We start from the raw sequence: 21,844 nt of genomic DNA on the forward strand, positions 1-21,844 counted from the left end.
GACTGGTTTCAGGTACCTTTAGTTGCTTATAGTTCTTTAAGAACTTGCTTTGCTTTGCTTAATAGCAATTTGCATTGAGGTATAACTTCTTATCTTCATGTAGTCTGGAAGACCTGGCCTGTTACTTGGCCAGGCAATTGTCTGAAGTCCTCCTTAAGAGGCAATGCTTGTGTGTGTTTACATTTGTCCCAAGCAGGAAAAGTCCTTTGAATAAGGCAATTGGTAGAACCCAAGAGATATGCAACCTATCTCCTACTATTCTGTGTGTCACTCACCTTGCTCACACCACATGTGTTGATGCATAGTGAGTAAAAACCCAAGATCTATCGAGTCAATAATCTGTGGAGAGAGTTCCTACTTTCTGAACTCCCACACCTTCTGATATTCAAATGCTCTCCCTGGCCAGGGATAAGAGCAATGAGGCACACCCCTCATATCTTTTCATCTGCTTCACCTTAGCCCCTCAATGGTAAGGTTAAGAGCACCATTAACCCTATTCCAGTTGGCTTCAATGCCTAACCCTTTTGTGTGAGCCTGATTGTTTGGTTATAGTGTGTGTTGAATGACTTTAATTGATTGATTGCTTACCTCATATACACATGTTTGCTTGCATGCTTTGTGCATTTATCATCATCAATTACTCATTAGTGCATGATCATTTCATTTGTCTCTGTGACATATCTTTGTTGTTTGCCCATTGAGGACGATTGTAAGACCATCCATTGGCCATTGTTCCTATGATATGGAAGTGAGTATAAGACCATCTCATTGGCCACTCATCTTCTCTTTGCTTGATGCATTTGCATTTGTTGTATGTGAGGATGCAATTGTAAGTCCCTGCAAGTTGGCCTTTGCTTTCCTATGATCATATGTTGGATATTGGTATAAGCCCAGACAGATTGGCATCCGGTATCCAAGTTTCGTTTTGTTTTAGGAGATTGGAATAAGTCCATCTATTGGCTTCCAACATCCTTGTTTCTTTGTTTAGGAGATTGGTGTAAATCCATCTATTGGTATCCGGTATCCGCTTTTGTTTGTGAGATTGGAGTAACGCCATTGAGTGGCATCCGGTATCATTTGTTTGCTTATTTTGCTATTGCTCATTGCCTATTCCAAAGGACACACTTGAATCATCTTCTATATGATTTCAAGAAGTGAACCTCCTAGGAAGTTTTACAATCCATCCTCATCCATTCATCCCTCTTTGTCCTAAACCTTTTCACACCTTACTTTCAAACTTGAGATAGATATTGTGCAAACATCTTCATATTTTCAAATTAAAAACCTGGACCCCAAGTCCTTGACTTTTTTTTCAAACTCCATTTCATAATACTTTTTTTGAATCAATCTTAATCATACTTTGACCCTACTTTCATAATCACAATCAATTAACTTCACCCATTCAATTGTTTTGGCTTTGTCCATTGTTAATCTTTTCACACATTAGCCATAGGTTTCAATTATCATTGTGGTTGATGTAAACCTCACCTTATCCTTAGTGAGTCGACTATAAGACTTCCGTACTGAAAACAGGGTTAACCCCTCTAGTACGTCGAAGCTATCCTCGCATGGTGGATGTTGGTCTTGGTCGAGTTTTCTCTCATTGATAATGAAGAGCCTCAGTGCTATTGTTTAAAATTAAACTCACTAACTTTTGGAAATCTTTTAGCCGAACTATGGCGTTTTGATCCTTACCTTTGATGGGAGGTACGTAGGCAACGGGTTCATCCGTTCGAACACAAAAATAAATAAAATGTACATTCTTTTCTCATCATCCCAATCATGTTTGCACAATAAATATTTCATAACAAATAACAATTTTATACAACAAGTGTGAAAAGGGCTCCCTAGGAGTACCTAGGACGTAGTGGGTGCCTAACACCTTCCCATTGCGTAATTTACCCCTTACCCAGATCTCTGACCTTTTCATTAGTTTTCTACGTGTAAAACTTCTTAGGCTTTTGTTCGCTTTTTAGCCAGTCCTTTGGATAAATAAAAGTGCGGTGGCGACTCGAATTCATTGTATGCTTTGCTTATGGTTTAATCAATAAATCATATAGCGACGAATACACCGCTACAGAGGTGTGCTGAGAGAATAAAGGTGAAGTTGAGAATTTGGAGAGAGAAACGTGGAGGGTGTGAGCCGCGTGAGGAGTGAAGAGAGACGTTGAGTGAGTTGTCAGGTTGTTATGAGTGGATACCAGCTGGCATTTTTTAAAAGGATCTAATGTACAACCTATATTATTCATTTTTTGAAATTTGGAAATTATAGAGTTTTTAGCAATTAAAAAAATAGAATCAATTCATCAAAATAAATTCAAACTAATTATGTAATTAATTCTAATTTATTCCAATGATATCTTGATTAAGAAAATAACAATAAACGGACCGAAAAGGAATAAAAGTCGGGCACAAATATTCTCAAAAAATTAAATTGGACACATTAAAATGATCAACACAAAATATACTTATTGAAAAAATACAACGTTTCTTCAAATTCTGAAATAAATTTGCATCGGTTAAAAGGCTCAGGCGGGTCAAAACGCAACCGAAACAGCCGCTGAGAAATACAACGAGCACACCAGGTTAAACTACATAAACCGTAGATTAATAATACTAGTGTCTGTGATTTTAATTTTAAAACTTTTTACCCGCTGATTTTGCACGTTCTTGAGAAATTATTCAACCGATTTGTCTGTATTCTCAATAAATTTATCCTGACTGATATTTTAGGTATTATTCATGATGGAATGTATGTCATGCTATGCATATGATGTAAAATAAAAATGAAATCGATTTTTATGGAAATTTAAATATGTCCGGACAAAATTGGGGTATGACACATCTACCCTCATCCATGTCTCATTCATGTGCATCATTCATTCATGGTTAACACCTGCTAATATGCATCATAGATTCAAGGTATGATGCTAAATAAAATCAGGTTTTGGCTTAAAGATTATGGTATTGCACATCATATGGGTTGAAACCCTAGTTCTCGACTATGCTCCGGTGGGATCTTGTTACTTGGCTTCTATGCATTAACTGGGCTTCTAAACCCTAATTGTGGGCCCATGGTTTGAGATATTGCTTATATAATTTTGTCCTTGGCTTAAAACCCTAATCAGGTATAATTGGTGTTCAAGGGCCTTGCTAGGTTGACTTTTGGATTTGGGATTTATCAAAACCCTAGTCGTTGATCTTAGAGGGTCATGAATCATGTGATTTACTTTGAAGGGGTGGAAACCCTAGTTTATGACTATGGCATCATCATCAGAGGGGTATACATTCAAGATTAAGGTTTCATCTAATTCATTTGGTCCATTATGGATGGTTCATGGGCTTAGAAGATCCTGGGTCCTGATTCATTGATTGGAATTCATTCGAAACTTTGGATGGTCATGATATGTTGCTTGGTTGGTATTCATCTGGTTTGATTCATAACATGGAGTGTTTCAGAGGCATTGTGGTACATATTCATCTATCCATAAGAAATACTCCTTTTTTACAACAATTGACTTTTTGATCAACTAGTTGACCAAAGTCAACCATCTAACCAATGTCATTTTTTAAACCATAGGCCATGCTCATCTTTTTTACCCACATTCATCATTCATGTCCATATCCATTTTAAACGATTGCAAGACATAATCATTTTCACATCACAAAGAAAAAATCATTACCATAAACCCCATGACCAAATGAATTGACAAAGGCGATACATAAACCATCCGGAGCCATTCCCATTAATCCAAAACGTCCATTACATAATCCAATTTCATTCATAATCAGCATCCAATCAATTTCCCAATTCAAATTTCAAACCAATCTTATTCCTAACCATTACATTCATCATTATGTCTTGATCTTTATTTCAAATTGAGTTTAAGTTCAAATTTGATTTAAATTTCAATTTAATCCCGGAGGTTCAAATTGATTTTGTCCGAATTGACTTTTGGAGGTTCAAGTTGACCTTTGAAAATTGAATTGATTTTAAAAGTCATTTCATCTTTTTTTTAACAAATTAGTTTTAGAGATCATTAATCTTTTGATTTTAAATTGGTTTTGATTTCAAATTGATTTTTGAAATTTGAATTTGAATTAACTTTAGAGATCACTAACCTTTTAATTTTGAATTAATTTTAGAATTCCATTTTTAATTGTTAGAATTTCCTTTTTTTTGTTTTTACTATCGGGTCATGGTTGTAATGGAGGGTTGGCCTATTTATTCATTTTTTATATATAGCAAAACTCAGAAAACTTTACCTCGTACCCCTACAATTGTATCCACACCCCTACAAATAATTGTTTTTTACCAAAATACCCTCATATAAATAGGTAATATTTTTCAGAAATGGAAGTTTTTTCCATTTGCGCTTGAAGACTTTCGGAACAGACATTTTTGGGATTTTTTGGCATTATAAACCGGAACACTAAGAGTAAGTCTTCCGGTTCACATATTGTATACCGGAACACATATTGCTTCTTTGATAATTTTAACTTCTTCGAAGTCTGTGATGGTTGAGATTACCTTTGTGAAGATTGAGATGCCTTATCAACATACTCATGATACGAAGGATCCCTATAAACATCATATTCTACTGTTTTTTTCCCTTTCTTCTTCACTCCTCCTTTGGTTTTTATTTTCTCGGATGGTGGACACAATGAAGTCATTGTTGGGTATGCTAGTTCACATACCCTACTCTTTAATTCCCTTTTCCCAATAACATCTAATGACCTAAATCGTTTCCACAAATAATCTATTGCCCAAGTTATATCCACCTCTGATCCATCATCTGCACCTACCTCTAACTCAACTTCCATAGTTAGTTTCCTCCAATGAACATGAACAACATCTATGGGTATTGGTATACCACCTAGTGCGTATCTTCCTAACTCACAAGCACAAGGTAACCCATAAGATGTTCTAAGAGTACAACCACATATTTGCCTGTTAGTTCCAACATAATCAACCCCCAATAACTCTTCAGCAATACGTCTCAAAGCAGCTCGAGATACGGAACCACGTAAATAACCATAAAAGGGAGTTATGTGCGCGTGCTCAACTTCGTAAAAAATCTTTTGAAAAGAAGCTCTAATGTTTCCCAGTTGTAACCTCAAGTTGTTATTCATAGCTTCCCAACATTTGACCATGTCACCTATACTGTTTCCTAACATCTGCTTTAACTTCCAATGAGCAGATTCAACCCTAAAATTATTGAAAATAACACATAAAAAATACATAAAAAAAATATCACACATAAAAATAACACATAAAAAATTATAACACGTACCGATTAGTCGTTGTGTTACCCAAATGTAGCACTCGATTAATCCATGCTCCAATAAATCTATGTCTATATGGAGTCAACCATGTGTCTTTCACATAATTAATAAATCCACTATAATCAACACATGCTTGCTCAAGTTGATGCAACCATTGGCCATACTCAACCTCATCACTAGCCCAAACAACTTCCATCCATAATGTGTCTATCATCTTTTGCAGGTCAATCACCACATGTTGTTTGCATTTGGCACCAACGTTTTTGTTAATGTGAAATCTACATAGCAAATTAATCGACCTGGGAAACATAATTTCAATTTCTTTCATCAAAGCAAGATCTCTATCTGTCAAAATCACTTGTGGACATAAGTCTTTCTTCACAAACAACTCTTTTAGTTTCTCCAATACCCAGCAAAAATTTTGTGTCTGCTCAGACTCCATATATGCAAATGCAACAACAAAAGTCAACTCGGTTGATGTCATACCAACAATTTCAAACAAAGGTTGTCTATATTTGTTTGTCTTGTAGGTGCTATCCATAACTAACACAATCGAAAAAATATTCAACAACTTAACTGAATCAGGATGGGCCCAAAATATATCTCTCACAACTTCCGAGTCATCCTTTTTTCTACTCCATTACACATAGCCTGCATCCTCAATAAGCTTAAACAAATGTTGTATCTCACTTCTAGGACCTCTTATCTCTTTTTGTATCACACTCTTATGCTTGTATACTTGCGTAATCCGAGTGACATTCTCAGGATCTCGGTCTTTCAAGGAAAGCAATATGTGTCTAGGTGGTACATGTCTCTTTGTCAAATCAACGACATGTTGCTTCTCATTTGTGGTCAACCTACCAATAAAGGAATGGCCTTCTAATCTATCAGGTAAACCATGATTATGTAACCCATATTTTACATCAATCTTCCAACCAGACCCATCTTTTGCCGGAGTCGACCTGATTTTAAATGGGCATCCACATTTCTTGGACGCACTTTGGGTTCCACTATCAGTACTCTTGTGTTTCCCACCTTTATCACAACCAACTATTAATTTGTTACTTCTCCCTCTCTTCCCTGTTTCAGTATCTGAACGAATGATGATAACAGTTACTTTATTATCGATTCCAACCTCTTTAATCCATTTGATCGCCTTTTCTCATGTACCAAATCTTTCAGTCGTTATAAACGCATCAGAAGTATCTACACATATTTGGGGAAGATTTTCCATTCCTGCACAATAATTTTTTTTAAAAAAAACAAAACAAAAAAAAATGCAAACCGAAGTCTTCATAAAAGAGTTCCGGAATACATAAAACACAAACCGGAAGACTTCTTCAAAGAGTTTCGGTATGTGTCACTTTGTTTACCGGAACTCTTTCAATAAGTGTTCTGGTCCGTGTCTTTTTTATTAAAGAACCGGAACTCTTTCTTGAAGTCTTCCAGTTCACTACTTGGTATGTTCCGGATGTCTTTTGTGAAGTCTTTCGGTTTGGAAAAAATACATACCGGAAGTCTTTTTCCAGGAGTTCCGGTGCGATGGTGGAATGTGTAATTTTTGGAAGTTTCAACTGAATAGTAAAATGAAATGGTAAATTGGTTAAAACTAGTTAAGAGTAAAATTGGTATTTTAAAAAAATTGTAGGGGTATGAGGCTAAACGTAAGGGTACGAAGTAAAATTTTCCAAAACTCAGCACACAAATATTCAACATTTGGCAAGGTCCAATGTTCTTAAGCCTATTTTGCAGCCCAAGACCATACTCATTAACTCAATATCCACATAACCACAATCCAAAGCCCATGGCGGTGCAACAAAATTGAAACCACAGAAGCATAGCAAAAACGCAGGTTGGAAAAAGTGAAAAAACTGCAAAACGCGAAAGTGCAACGAACCAAAACTACAAAAGGAAAAACGGAAACGGAAAGTCCAAACATGTTGCAAAGAAAATCCTAAGCAGCATGACATAAACGACAAGTCCAAACATGTTGCAAAGAAAACACCCTTTTGCAAAACCAATTTCAATCACTAATTTCATAACTTCTCTAACAATCTAACAAACTTCAATTCAGAGTGTTAAAGCGTGTAACAAATTTGAATAATGAAAATTAATGGAACCTAACGGTTCTAATAGATTGGAATCATATATAAGCTAGCATTGTGATTCACTCTTGAGTATTTTTTTCATTTTCAGAATTCACGCTTCATTTTTTCAAGATTCGTCACAATTCATCATCACTCTAACCTCACCTTATTCTTCTTTTTGGAACGCTCCAACTACCTGCAAACACACTCAACCTTCACTCCTCCATATATTCCACTCGTCCTCAACAGAAACTAAAAAAGTAAAAAAAAAACTCCTTCGAAAAGATACTGATATAACAGAATAGAGAAGAAACTTCATAATCGTGAACCAGCTCGAGGTGCTCCATCAAGAACAATTCACAAGAACCATGAGAATAGAATCGCAAGGAGAGAAGAAGGAGACGTGACCAAGAAATCGAAGAAGAAAGAAATAATAAGATCGAAGGAGGACATTACCGAATCCACCACATCAGAATAATCTGGTAAGTTTATCCTCCCTTGGAATTCCTTTCATCTGTGATCGTAGAGCAAGCTTTAGGGGGTCTTGATTTGGATTTGATGTTGAGTCTGAACACGGATTTGATCCTTCGCTCTTGGTTCTTTGTGAGAGTTTGAATTGAGTTCATGAGTGCACGTATTAAAGACGAGGAAGATCGAGCTCTTGCAAAATGAGTTGTGTGACGTGAACGAACGCTTCTCGTTGTTTTGACCTGGTGTGTAATTGCATGAACATGGCCAAGATGCTTTGAACCCAGGTACAAGAGCTTGGGCCTTAGGTAGGCCCAAGCAATTTCCAAGAGTTTTGGCACACACACCTTTTTTCCGTTTCTAACCCCCTTGTGGTTAGGCCCTAACTATTCCACTCGGTTGGGCCTTAACTATTCCACTCTATTCCGACCCAATCTTTGTTTATTTGAATTCAATTACCTTGTTTTATCCTTAGTTTAGATATTAATATAGTTTAGGTATATTTTATAATATTAGTTTTAGAAATTAATTAAAAATATTTTGGTTAGATATTAGAAATCCATTAGTTTTAACTAGTTTTTAGAATTAGAGCTAATTAGAGCTAATTAGATATTTTTAGGAAATTATAACTAATTGAATTTAATTAATAGAGTTTAATTAGAATTTATATGATTAGGAATTAATTCAATTTGTGAACAAAGACTGCTTTACCCCTAGGTTTAGAAATAACTAATTTTGCATGCTTCCCTAGTGCAGGACTGGTAGAACTTTCTAAATGTTGGTTAACCTTTTAGGTTGTTGTATATTCACTTTCAACTGACTTTTTCCAACTGATTAAGTTGATCAAAGTACACTTTGATCAACTAAATCCTTTGAATGTGCCTAATCCCCAAGCTTAGTTAAGTGATCAAAAGACCCTTGATCACTTGATAAGGCAAGTCCTTATGCTCAAGATGTGATGGATACTGGATCTCCAACTTCAATCAAGATTCAAAGACAAAGATCAAGATTTTAATAAATTCAAATCAGTACAAGAAAAGACTACTATTCAAGCACTACAAAGGTCAAATTCAACACATGTCGATCATAAGCCAAGTTATGTGCCATGAGTTTTAAGTAATAGAGAAGGGATGAAAGTGGAGAATTCCTATCCTCATTCTGAATATCTTTGAGAACGGGACGAATGACCCAGTTGCTCATGGTATTCACCTTTATTCATAGTCTCCAGCATAATTTGATTAAGTGATTGTCAAGCCTCTTCATTCTTCAAAGACAAACCTTCATCATGGGAAGCTGCAACGAAATTGAACTTCAACACTCATCGATTATGATGCAAATTTCATGTCAGGATCCTTAAGTAATAGAGAATGAAGAAAAGTGGATAATTCGTATCCTCATTCTGAATATCTTTGGGTACGGGACGAATGACCCAATTGCTCACCGTATTCATCTTTATTCATAGACTTTAGTGCAATTTAAATCGAATAATTGATAAGTCTTTCTCTATAGACAAGAAGATCATACATGAAGCACAAATTGAATATCAGACTTCAACCTCCAAGGGTTTCTTTTCTATCCCTTTGTTCTCTCTCGGTAAAACCAAAACCATTTTGTGAATAAACTCAAAAACAATTAACCATACAATTAGGATTGTACAGAGCCTTAAGCAATGGAGAAGGGATGGGAGTGGAGAATTCCTATCCTCATTCTGAATATCTTTGGGTGTGGGACAAATGACCCAGTTGCTCATTGTATTCATCTCCGTTCGTAGACTTTAGTATGATTCGAATCATAACTCTCATTTCAGAATAAAAGCAAACTCACCTCATCAAACTCAGCTTTGCCTTTGGGCTTCATTTCTAGTTTAAGCCTTTTTAGAAAGGACGTATTACTTCTGTTCTACCGTGAACGACGCTTAAGAATTCCTGTGCAAGCGAGAAATGTTTAACTGCTATAGTGCGATCCGAGTTCATCTAGTCTACCGCAAACAAATATACGGTTAAGAATCACATGCTCGAGCATACAAGCAAGTTAATAGTAGAACGCGGGTTAATACTGTCTACTAAAAATAACTAACGCATATGTCCTAGTTCCACGAACTATAGAGCTCTGATTTCCTCATTGCACGAATGAGGATAGGTAGGCACGAGGTCCCAAATCCATGGAGAGCACACTTATTTATTTCTTACATTTTCACAATTATCTATTAACCCCCCGTTTCCATTTTTTTGTGTAATCTTCAGATAATAACACCTATTCTTGCCAAGAACATTCAAAACGATTCCCATGGAGTACCATGGATGTTAGGGGTACTAATACCTTCCCCTTGCATAACTGACTTCCTTACCCATTTCTCTTTCCCATGGGTTTTATCGATGTTTTCCCTTTCCTTCGGGAATAAATAAAGTTCGATGGGACTCTGTTGTATCTTTGAGCGTGCGATGCACTCAGGTATAGTTCGCGTAGCTTCAGTTGGAGAATATGCTGGGGATTTTTTCCCAAGCAAGTCGAGCTCAGTCTTGTTTGATTCCTTTGCGTGTTTAGGTGTTTATCTTTATTGCTTTACTCGCTTTATTTATGTTATCCATTGCATTACTTTATTACTTTAAATATTCATATGATGTTATATTCATGATATTATCTGTCATATTACCTTTTGGGGTGGGATGATACTATATGAGAGAAGCTCCAAACCCGAGCTTGAGTATACACACATGATAGATTCATGGATAGTCGTGTCGTCCTGCATTTTGCACGTTGGGTTGTCACGAGAGCCACACCCAGACTAGATTCTCTTGGAAATACTTTTGTCCTATGAGGATTCACTATGACAGGGTATCTTCATTTGAATCAATGAATCTGGGAGACCTTTAAGGGACCATCTTTAAGGACTAGTACACACATGTGAGAGGGGCTACTGGTTTTTTCTGCAGGAAACCAAAACCCTTCATACCATTTATCTCTTATATACGTCGAACCTTTAATCCTATATTGAGTTACATGGACAAGTTATATTATCCAAATTTCTTAGATCATATCAGATTATCGATCCTGTACTGAGTTATATGGATCGGTTGCCTAGATTTTCTAGGTCATGTCGGACCTTTGATCTTATGTTATGTGATATGTCCAAATTATCCAGAATCTCCAGATTATACTGAACTATTGAATCTATGATGCTTGCATATCACTACATCATTTTGAAATTAATTTTTGCATGTACATTTCCAAGGAATTCAAGAGACGAGTCTTTGTTTGAGTGATCAGTAGAGAATGGATCTTACCAGAAGAAGCATTTGCAGCTACAAATTTGTGGAACCTCCTTTGAAGACTTTGAGAGGATTGGGAGCTCGTTTGGTTTTTGACAACAGAGACAAGTTCAATAAGGCCTATGGGAATATCCTAAGTATACTTAACACAAAGTCAATACAACAATTCTTCATACTCTGATGCAATTCAATGACCCTGCATTGAGATGGTTCATATTCCAAGATTATCAGCTGGCTCCAACTTTGGAGGAGTATTCACATATTTTGAGGATTGAGATTCAGGATCAGGCTCTGTTTATCCGCACAAAGGAGCTTCCTAAGTCTCAACATCTAGCTGAAGCCCTTCATACGAGGAAGAAAGAAGTGGAACTTAATCTTAAACTAAAGGGTGGGACCCATGGTTTTTCCTTGAAGTTCCTGGTAGATAAGGTTGTTACCTTTGCTGAAGCTGAAAGTTGGGATGCCTTCAACACTATTTTTTCTTTGATCATATATGGAATTGTGTTGTTCTATAACATGGAAGACTTTGTGGACTTGGCTTCTATCTATCTCTTCATGGCTAACAACCTCGTTCCTACTCTTCTTACTGACACTTATTATTCTATCCATGTGAGGAATCAGAATAGGAAAGGAACCATTGTGTGTTGTATCCCCCTTCTATATAGATGGTTTATTTTGCATCTACCCACTAATGGTCCTTTTATCGACAACAAGGGAAATCTGAAATGGTCCCAAAGGATCATGTCCCTCACAACTGAATACATTTCCTTGTGTTCTAGGGTCTATGACAACGTCAAGATTATCCTCGATTATGGTCATTTCCTCAATGTACCCCTTCTAGGTACGAAGGGAGGGATTAACTATAATTCGAGGTTGGCACTGCGCCAATTGGGTTACCCGATGTTGGACAAACCAAATTCCGAGCAACTAGAGGAGTTCATTTTGTATGAAGGGGTTGACAACTCAGATTTCCAGAAGAGGATTATCCGAGCATGGCGAGAAATCCGTCGCCAAGGAAGGGCCGAGTTGGGAAAGAAGAACTATATTGCAAAGGAAGCCTACGCCCAGTGGGTTAAGGAGAGGGTCAAAGAATATTTGTTACCATTTCCGTATGAACCTTCCATGACTATCAAACATGTTGAGCCTGTTGTTGTTCCTATTTCAGAGGTTGACAAAATCAAGGAGATTATCAAAGTGTTAGAGAAGGAGAATGTTGACCTCCGATCTAACATCGGTAAGCTCTCCTTGGAGAAAGAGAACTTAAAGTTTAATCTCAACCAGAAAAGGGACCGAGCAGTCAAGACCGCCAAAGAGATTCAGGAAGAACAACATAAAATGAGGAAAGTATGTGAATTTTTGAAGGGTACTTACGAAAGCCTTTATGTGAAGACGAAGCAACTTTCCGAAGCATAGTAGAAGGTTTACAAAATAGATATTAATTGCCAGGATCAACTCAAGAAATCACAAGGCCAACTAGAGACTTTCCATAAAGAATTCGAAGAAGAACGAAGTCGGCTTAAGAGACTAGAAGTTTCTCTTTCTCAGCATTAGTCTGACTTGGACAAGAGGTTCGAAGAAATTCAGGAGCTGAAGGGTCAAGCTCACAAGAATTTTGAAGATACCAAGCTACTCAACCAAGAGGTCACTCAGTGGGAGAGGCACATTCGTCATTTTCAAGTCCTTTTGGATCAGAAGGACTCTTTCTTGCAGGATCTTCTGAATGGACCTAATCATACATTGTTGCTTAACCTCCTCAATGATGCATAATACTGGAGAGATAGGCATGCTCGTCTAGATCAGGTTATTGTTCATGCATTGGAAGATTTGTCCAGGCTGTTGGAAGATGCTTATCATGTTATATTTCCACATGACACCCCTTGAGATGTACTTCATTTTGTCTATATCTGTAGAATTGTATTTCAGAGGTTTCCGGCTGATCATGTTGTAGCTCGATGAGCAGATTATTGATTTGTATTGCGTACCTGTTATTTCTTTCACATTGAATAAATATGCGCATTTCCCTTTATTTGGGTGTCATCTTTTGCCTCTACTTTTATACTCTATGATGGCTCGTAACAATAGATGAATCTCGAAGACTCCCTGAAAATAAAATAAATAAAATATAATGATAATAAAAAGAATTTTTGCATGCATGCATCATTCATATATCATATTGCATTTCATAAATTCTAAACCAATGAACTCATCATCACTTGGCCTTTTGTCAGACAAAACATTGCCATCAAAGTTGATTATCCGACAATTGTCTTGAACAAGAAGCATGTCACAAATCACCATGGAAGAACTACGAAGAAATCAAGAAGAAATGAAGGTTGAGATCAACCAGCTGAAGACTCAGATGAGTCTGATCATGGAGATCATGCAGTCAATGATGAGGAAGGAAGGCAACTCCATGCCAACTACGGTAACAGAAGTTGTCACTCCGATGAACATGCCTGACTCCATTCCACATCAGGAGCAGCCTCGTGGATTCTATCCACAACCTGGACCTCCCAGGGCTCCTTATCAACGACCATTTCCTGTTCCCCAACCAGGGCGGAGGAACCCAATGCCAAACCAGTATCCAAACCAGCAGCGGAACTTCGCTCGACAAGGAAGACAGGGACCAAGGAGGCCTCCAAAGCAAATTGATCCAGTGCCTATGTCGTATGGAAGACTTCTTCCTCTTTTTCTCAATAGCTGGTTGGTGCAGCTAAGGGAAGCTAAGGCTCCTCCAATACCTCTTCCTCCAGATTATGATATGATTGCTAGATTCGAGTTCCATTCTGGGACACCTAGACACTCAATCGAAGACTGTAAGAGCCTCAAGTACAAGGTACAAGACTTGATTGATTCAAGGGTTATTGTGTTCACACTGCAAGGCCTGAACATAGTGCACATTCCCATGCCGCCACAGGAGGGAACATCTGAAATGTCATGATCAATACAAGTGGAAGCTAGAGTAAATTTGAAGAGTCTACATCTGAGGGAAGAAGTTGAGAAGGGTCTCCTTGAAGATTGTCATGTCAATCTCTGCAATCATAATGATTCCAGTCTGAGGTATGAAAATAAGGCCGATTACACCAGAAGTCATTAGTTTTATTCAAACATTTTCATGCGTAACTTTCTTGATTGTCATTTGTAACATTCATTTGTAATAAACTCGTTTGTTTTTTAATAATAATGACATTGAAATGAATATGCATGTTTTTGAATCAATCCATCCGTGTTCACTCATACTTTATTTTGTCGATATCTAACTTTTGTCTGAGCAAAATAAAAAGGTGGATGACGAATTGAAAAAGACGAGATTACCGCACGAGGCTTTTGAATAGAACCATGTTGATGATGTAAGGAATTGCTTCAAATCCCAAACACCGGAGATATAAGGAAGATAATCCCTAGTCAACCTTTCGAGCCAAGGAGTATGAGTTTCTATCTATACATAAAACCCTCAATTTTAAATCAGGACAGGGTAGTCGTCAGTTTAGTTTGACCAGAAGTTCAGACTCTAAAAGAGGAGTGTCCTATCTGAGGATCAACCATATTTTATCCCTTATGGGAGGTCGGAAACCAGAAATTCCTAATGGTTGTCTCTCACCAACAGAGGAACGAGGCAGTCACAACCCCTTCAAATCAAACAGACTGATGTCACACAATTTGTTTCAACAAAAAGAGAAACAAGAAAACAAAATCAAAAAAAGAAAGAAAGCCCACTAAGTCTAAAGCTCGAAAACGAGGGACTTAGGCAAAAATAAGGGCATCCCTATGGATTGCAAATCCGAACCAATCCAGCAAAAGTAGGGAAAGGAAACAAAGAAATAGAAAAAGGAATCAAAAGAAAATACTCAGCAAGAACAAATTCGTGTGGCTACAAACCAAATAAGAGAAGGGTGACTTCCACTTTGATTCAGTAATCATCACTTTGAAATCCCTTTTGGAAGATGAGCGTATGCGTCGAACTAGCTAAACTTGGGACTGGAGAGAACATCACAAAGACCCAGTGGGTTAGGATAGGTTTGATCCTTAAATCCTTTCTTTCTAAAACCGTGAACCAGGCCACATTACAACTCTCAAAAGACCTAATTGAAGCAGGGTTTATTTCGAAAGCACACAGTCAGTAAGATCGTGTTAAAAATGACTCCTTAATGATTTCATCATTTATGTTGATATTGATATGACATTCGCAATCAGTGATGCATTCATTGTATATCATAATTCCAATGAATAGACTTGGATTTCAAAAATAGCATAAACATAATGTTGCCATTATCATTTCTAAAATGAACATGTGTTACACATGAGTGAACATTTGACATCAAGAGAGTTTTCATAATGAACGTGAATTGGAAAACTTGATTACACAACCAGAAGAGAAGGATGCCTAAAGACTTTGTTAAGTAGAGGCAAATTACTTCAACTAATTAAATCATAAGATATAATGCCTGAGAACTTCGTTGAGCAGAGACATGTCACCTTTATTTGAGCGTACTCAGAGAGATAAACGCCTAAGACTCTGTTGAGCAGGGGAAAACTATTTTGATTGATCATACAATAAGTGTTGAACGCCTGAGAACATGTTGAGCAGTAGCCATCCACTTCATGTGATTATATCAAGAAGCAGAATGTTTGAGAAATCCATTGAGCAGAAGGACAAAATGCTTCAAAATTTTAGTCAATCTGAGACAGTTACATCAAGGAATTTCAACAAGATTTAGTTAGTCTAAGACAGTTATTTTGAGATTTGATGAATCTCTCCAGAGATTATATAGTCAGGGAGAAAACCACTCAAGTTGATTGCATCAGAAGACCAAATGCATGAGACTCCGTTGAGCAGGGGCAAACTATTTTGATTGATCCTATCAAGTGCGGAACGCCTGAGACTCCGTTGAGTAGAGGCAAGCCATTTCATTTGATCATATCAAGAAGCATAATGTCTAAGAACTCCGTTGAGCAGAAGGACAAGACACTTCAATTTTCAGTCGATCTGAAGCAATCACGTCGATAATTCTCTACAATTCAATTGATCTAAGGAAGTTACGTCGAGATTCGATAAATCTCTATAATACATGTTAGTCAGGGGCATTTCCTCAAAGATCGGCCAGCCAGAGGAAAAGTTATTCCAAGACTTATACTGGGGAAAGCTACCTCATGAACCTAAGAAATCAATCTCTCAGAGATAGTTAATCAGAGGTATATAGTTTCAAGAAACTGGGGCAGGTCATATCGAGATAGTTATTATGACAGAGCTGCTTCATAACTTGTGACTGGGGAAATACATGCACATTCCCAACAGACTAGGGCATGCCTGACTATGGAAGGAAGATCATTTCCAGACTTTTGAGGTTGTTCAACATAAGATCCATTGTGCATAAGAGACTTCTAAGTTCAATATGATTGTTGGGGAGTCACGCTAAACACATTCCCTAACCTTTCAACAGAGAACACTGATCCTAATTGATAAACCCAATGATTATTGGTACCCTTAGTCCTCAATCTTTAGGATTCATCCTACCATATCGCCTAAACAAAAGCATGAACATGCATCAGCATCTTGCATAAGTAATCTTTCATTACATATCATTGCATCATGAAGCGCATAGCATATTCCATCAAGATGGAGCATTACGCCATGCAAAATAAATGTGCATAACTGCATGAAAGTCTTTCTCGAAAGTATAAAAGAATCCCCCGTTGAGAAATTCTTCCTCCCCAGTGAGAACATTATCATGAAAACCCTTGAGTGGTATTCCCGACAGATTTTCCCAAAATATTCCTTCTTCGTGTTTGAATTTTTCCAGTACTTTTGAATCTTTCATCAGTCACTTACCTTTTGTAAGTCCCTTCAGCCCTGTGCTAGCCATCCTTGCCTTTTGCATCGAGAAGATTATTGAGATAACTTACCTTTTGTGAGTTTATTTTGTTGCTTTGTGCATGAAATCACGTCTCCCCCTTGTTTCCTTTTTCACGAGTAGGGTACCTTTTTCAGAACTTTGCTTCTCGATTATTTAAACACCTGATATAGGTTTGGTGAGTCCCAGGGTTTGGGTAGCCATTTTCCGAAAAAACTTCACCCCCACCATTGTGCCTGAGGGACGATATGAGGTTTTTAGGCCTATTAGCAAAGTCCCCTACCTGTCATAGTGTGCTAAATCCCAGATTCTTCTGAAAAATCCTCTTGAGTCTAGGTTTTACCTAGCAGGTCTTGTCTGATTGTTTTGCCTTGTGCAGATGTTTGTGACCTTTTGACAGTTACTTACCTTTTTGTAAGTGCTCCCCTGCCTTTTGCATGGGAGATAGTCCCCTTCTTGCTTACCTTTGGTAGTTCCCTTTGTCCTTTTCCATAAAGATTCTTATCCCTAACTACTTACCTTTTGTAAGTCTCATCAGCCTTTTGCTTGAGAATTTCTATTCCTCAACCTGCTTACCTTTTGTAAGTACCCTTTTCCTTTTGCATTGGAAACTTTCTCATGCAGAGGAGTCGTTGCTACCTTTTGTATGAGATGATCATCCTTTCCATCTCTTCTTAATCTTTCATTGAGAAGTTTCTCATTACCTTTTGTATGAGAAATCCTTTCCGCCTTCATGCGCCTTCTTAACCTTTCATTGAGAAGTTTCTCATTACCTTTTGTATGAGAAATCATTTCTAGCTTTCTTATTAGCCTTTTGTTACGAAGTTCTCACTACCTTTTGTGTGAGAATCCCCAGTAGACCTTGTGTTTAAGAGCTTTCGTTACCTTTTGTATGAGAATCTCATCCCCAACTTTCTTCTTAACCTTTTATTAAGAAGTTCTCACTATCTTTTGTGTGAGAATCCCCAACACACCTTGTGTCTAGGAACTCTCGTTACCTGTGTACGAGAATCTCATTCCCATTTCCTTCTTAACCTTTTGTTAAGGAGTTCTCACTACCTTTTGTGTGAGAAATTCGACCACCTTTCTTCTTAACCTTCTGTTTGGGAGATCCCTTTCCTTGTGCCAAGGAGCCGTCGCTACATATGGTACGGGAAAAATCCTATTCCCCAACGAGGTTATCCCTCATTCACATTTTCTTCTTAGCCTTTTGTTAAGGAGTTCTTATCACCTTTTGTGCGAGAAGTCTGTCCACCTTTTTCTTAACTGTATTTGGAAATTTCCGTTTCTCTTGCTAAGGGGTTGTTGCTACCCGTTGTACGAGAAAGTCAATTTTCTGTTGAGCTACTTGCCTTTTGCAAGATGTTTCTCTTCCTTTTGCAGGAGATCCTATTTCAATTTTATACCCTCTGGTACTTTCCTTTTGCAAACACCTAATTCTTTTATCTTTGTGGAATCATGTCGGAATACCTCGATTATCGGTTTCATGCCAAAACTTGTCAGTGGAGGCAAGAAAAGAATGAGAAAGATACATAAAGAAAAAAATAGATCAAGCATACATTGCATACACAACATATTGCATACTTCATGCATGTCCTTACAAAACATTCCTTTGTACAACTGACTCATTTCCCCCACAGATATTTCAGTTGATCCCCAACCGATAACCATATACAAGAGCCTATACGCCATCCATTGGATAACTTTCCATTAATACCCTTACCTTACAGTTCATTCATTTCATTCATTCCCTATGGGAAAATTTCTTGGTTATTCTAGTATTTAATCCTCTTTTACTGTGTATGTTTGAAAGTCGTTGTTATTTGTATCTTCGGGTCTGAGAAGATTAAATAGGGGAAGCTGTCATACCCCAAAATTTGTCCTCCCTTTTTGCTTTTCATCTAATCTATAACTTGAGATCCATCTACACTCATCCATCTCTCATTAATATGCATCATTCATCTATGAGTAAAACTTGCTAATAAGCATCATGGATTCAAGGTGTGAGGCTAAGTAAAATTAGGTTTTGGCTTAAAGATTATGGTATTGCACATCATATGGGTTGAAACCCTAGTCCTTAACTATGCTTCTGTGGGATCTTGTTTCTTGGCTTTTGTGCATGAACTGGGCTTCTAAACCCTAATTGTGGGCCCATGGTTTGAGATGTTGCTTATAAAATTTTGTGCTTGGCTTAAAATCCTAATCAGGGATAATTGGTGTTCAAGGGCCTTGCTTGGTTGACTTTTGGATTTGGGATTTATCAAAACCCTAGTCATTGATCTTGGAAGGTCATGAATCATGTGATTTACTTTGAGGGGGTGGAAACCCTAGTTTATGACTATGGGATCATCATCAAAGGGGTATACATTCAAGATTGATATTTCATCTGATTCATCTGGTCCATTATGGACGGTTCATGGGCTTAGAAGATCCGTGGTCCTGATTCATTGATTGGGATTCATTCGAAGCTTTGCATGGTCATGATATGTTGCTTGGTTGGTGTTCATTTGGTTTGGTTCATATCATGGAGTGTTTCAGAGGCATTGTGGTACATATTCAGCTATCCATAAAAAATACACCTTTTTTACAACTGTTGACTTTTTGGTCAACCAGTTGACCAAAGTCAACCATCTAACCAAAGTCATTTTTCAAACCATAGGTCATTCTCATATTTTTTATCCACATTCATAATTCATGTCCATGTCCATTTTAAACCATTGCAAGACATACTCATTTTCACATCACAAAGAAACAATCATCACCATAAATCCCATGACCAAATGACTTGACAAAGGCGATACATAACCCATCCAGAGCGATTCCCATTAATCTAAAACGTCCATTACAGAATCCAATTTCATTCACATTCAGCATCCAATCAATTTCCCAATTTAAATTTCAAACCAATCTTATTCCTAACCATTACCTTCACCATTGCGTCTTGATCTTCTTTTCAAACTGAGTTTAAGTCCAAATTTGATTTTAATTTCAATTTAATCCCGGAGGTTCAAATTGATTTTATCCAAATTGACTTTTGGAGGTTCAAGTTGACCTTTGAAAATTGAATTGATTTTAAAAGTCATTTCATCTTTTTTTAACAAATTAATTTTAGAGATCATTAATCTTTTGATTCCAAAGCCCATCTCAATGCAGCAAAATTGAAAGCGCAAAAGCATAGCAAAAATGCAGGTTGGAAAAAGTGAAAAAACTGCAAAACACGGAAGGGCAACGAACCAAAACTACAAAATGAAAAACGGAAACGGCAAGTCCAAACGCATTGCAAAGCAAATCTAAAGCAGCATGACATAAACGACAACAAAAGTAAAAGTGAAACTCAGCAAACGATGAAAACACCCTTCTACAGAACCAATTTCAATCACTAATTTCATAACTTTTCTAACAATCTAACAAACTTCAATTCACAGTGTTAAAGCGTGTAACAAATTTGCATAACAAAAATTAATGGAACCTTACGGTTCTAACAAATTGGAATCATATATAAGCTAACACTGTGATTCACTCTTGAGGATTTTTTTCATTTTCAGAAATAGCGCTTCATTTTTTCCAGATTCTTCATAATTCATCATCACTCTCACCTCACCTTCTTCCTCTTTCTGGAATGCTCTCCAATTACCTGCAAACACACTCAACCTTCACTCCTCTATATATGCCACCCTGCCTCAACCGAAACTAAAAAAGGAAAAAAAACCTCCTTCGAAAAGATACTGATATAACCGAACAGAGAAGAAACTGCAGAATTGCAAACCAGCTCGAGTTACTCCATCAAGAACAATTCACAAGAACCACGAAAACAGAATCTGAGGAGAGAAGAAGGAGACATGCCTAGGAAATTGAAGAAGAAAGAAAGAATAAGATCGAAGGAGGACATTAGCAAAGCCACCACGTCGGAATAATCTGGTAAGTGTCTTCTCCCTTGGAATTCCTTTCATCCGCAATTGTATAGCAAGCTTTAGGGGGTCTCGATTTGGATTTGATGTTGAGTCTGAACACAGATTTGGTCCTTCATTCTCGTTCTTTATGAGAGTTTGAATTGAGTTCATGAGTGCACGTATTGAAGACGGGGAAGATCAAGCTCTTGCAAAATGAGATGTGTGTCGTGTACAAACATTTCCTATTGTTTTGACCTGGTGTGTAATTGCGTAAACATGGCCAAGATGCTTTGAACCCGGGTACAAGGAGCTTGGGCCTTAGGTTGGCCCAAGCAATTTCTAAGCATTTTGACACACACCTTTTTCCATTTCTAACCCTCATGCGGTTGGGCCCTAACTATTCCACTCTAGAAAATTTTACCTTATACCCCTACATTTATCCTTATACCCCTACATTTTATAAAAAAATACCAATTTTATCCTTATATATTTTTAAATAATTTATTAATTTATTATTTTATTATTTAAATATTTTTTAAATTTTATTTTACATACCAGAAGACTTTGTAAAAGAATTCCGGTAGTCATTTTTCACGTATTTTTTAAATTTTTTTTATGTACCGGAAGACTTTACAAAAGAGTTCCGGTACACAAAAATTGACTATCGGAACTCTTTTACAAAGTCTTCCGGTATACAAAAAAAAAGTCAAAAAATTGTTTGAAAAATGAGTACCGGAACTCTTTTGCAAAGTCTTCCGGTACACAAAAAAATGATAAAAAAATATTTGAAAATGACTACCGGAACTCTTTTGTAAAGTCTTCCGGTACATAAAATTTGACTACCGGAACTCTTTTGCAAAGTCTTCCAGTACACACAAAAAAATGTTAAAAAAATATTCGAAAAATGACTACCGGAACTCTTTTGCAAAGTCTTCCGGTACACAAAAATTGACTACCGGAACTCTTTTGCAAAGTCTTCCGGTACATAAAAA

At 37.1% G+C, this 21,844-nt stretch overlaps 1 protein-coding gene across 1 annotated transcript; it reads left to right on the top strand.

Annotated features, from left to right (window-relative positions):
• Positions 1 to 11,290: 11,290 nt before the first annotated feature.
• LOC127136991 (uncharacterized) lies at positions 11,291 to 12,523 on the top strand. Its single transcript, XM_051063490.1, has one exon. It carries the CDS (start codon positions 11,291 to 11,293, stop codon positions 12,521 to 12,523), a length of 1,233 nt encoding a protein of 410 aa, XP_050919447.1.
• Positions 12,524 to 21,844: the final 9,321 nt, after the last annotated feature.

The sequence above is a fragment of the Lathyrus oleraceus genome, chromosome 4 (genome assembly GCF_024323335.1).
Source record: "Lathyrus oleraceus cultivar Zhongwan6 chromosome 4, CAAS_Psat_ZW6_1.0, whole genome shotgun sequence".
NCBI classification, from domain to species: Eukaryota; Viridiplantae; Streptophyta; class Magnoliopsida; order Fabales; family Fabaceae; genus Lathyrus; species Lathyrus oleraceus.

Bases quoted from the DNA above. Each gene is read 5' to 3' on its own strand.
- LOC127136991 (XM_051063490.1), top strand. From the start codon at position 11,291: ATGCAATTCAATGACCCTGCATTGAGATGGTTCATATTCCAAGATTAT.